This window comes from Habropoda laboriosa, unplaced genomic scaffold (genome assembly GCF_001263275.1).
Source record: "Habropoda laboriosa isolate 0110345459 unplaced genomic scaffold, ASM126327v1 scaffold34, whole genome shotgun sequence".
Lineage (NCBI taxonomy): Eukaryota > Metazoa > Arthropoda > Insecta > Hymenoptera > Apidae > Habropoda > Habropoda laboriosa.
The window spans coordinates 1,196,805-1,197,900 of record NW_017100142.1 but is presented as its reverse complement, the minus strand read 5'-3'; the positions used below and the strand labels follow the sequence as shown (position 1 = coordinate 1,197,900).

The 1,096-nt window shown below is 56.1% G+C and overlaps 1 protein-coding gene across 1 annotated transcript in view; it reads right to left on the bottom strand.

The window, feature by feature from the left end:
• The window catches only part of LOC108571878, a 3,995-nt gene extending 3,385 nt beyond the window's left edge, over positions 1-610 (bottom strand). Inside the window, exons 1-2 of the mRNA XM_017934042.1 lie at positions 461-610; positions 4-85 (exon numbers count right to left, since the gene is read on the bottom strand). Of these exons, the coding sequence (XP_017789531.1) occupies positions 4-85; positions 461-610 (232 nt within the window). The remainder of the gene's footprint in view (positions 1-3; positions 86-460) is intronic.
• Between the last annotated feature and the right edge of the window lie 486 nt (positions 611-1,096).

Below are 1,096 nucleotides of genomic sequence, written 5' to 3'. Positions count from 1 at the left end.
CACCGCCGCCACCGCACCGGCCGCCACCCTCTCCGTGCAATCGAATTCCGTCCACGTTCTTCGCCGGCGAGTCTACCGGGTGAACCTGCCAACGGAGAATCGAACGGTAATCGAATCATTTCTACCGTTCCTGGTGGTGGTAGAAGCGGAGGAACTGACGCGTGTAAGATCGCGCTCGAGTTGGGAGATAGAAAGAGCGGGGTGTGGGAGTAGGAAGAAGAGCCGGCTGGCTCGGTATCGGCTAATTGGATAGCCAGGGCCTGTCGCTAGAGGAAAACGAGCTAGCCAGAAAGAGAGGACTTGTTCGGTCGCTCCGCCACCCACTCTACCAGCTCTCATCTCGACTCGAGAGGAGAACGAAGAGGAAAACGGGACGGATCTGTCCGGCGCGGCGCGGCGTGTCTGATATAGAAAATGTTTTCTCGAATCGAGATCGAGCGGAGATGGAATCGGTACTCACTTGATGCAACGCGGGAGATCTGGTCGGGCCGTGATTTCTCGGCGAGTTGCAGTTAGAGTCGAACCCCTTCTCCCCTTTCTTTCGGTCCTTCTTCTTTTTCGATCGCACGATATGCGCCTCCATCCAGGTGCGCAGTTTCGTCCCGAACATGATGCGCGGCGGCGGTGACGATCGGGAATCGCGTCGAAAATGAAAAGTTGCTCTCTGCTCGTTGGATCACGAGGACGGTGAGAACGGGTCCATTTCGCGAGTGAATCAGCCAACGATCGCGGCCTCTAGCTCGCCGCCGTTTCGCCGATTAGCGTGGAAAACCGGCGCGTCGTTCCTCCTCCTCCTCGCGCCATTCCTCGACGATGCGAGCCAACGGGTCTGAAACAGGCCAAGTAACACCAGCCACGTTTACACAGCGTAGCGGCAAACTTGAAATTCCGTCTGGTTCGCGTAAACGAGAAGCGATTAGTCAATCCCTAGGAGGCAACTCCCTCGCTTCGGTTCGCTTGGCTCGACCTGCATATGCACATAGTTGGATGATATCGATAGACGAACCGGAACCTACTATACGTAGCGGACAGGTATGTATCGCGTGAAGAAGAGACAAGAGACGACGAGAGACTCGTTTTGGAAGGGAAGGCGAAA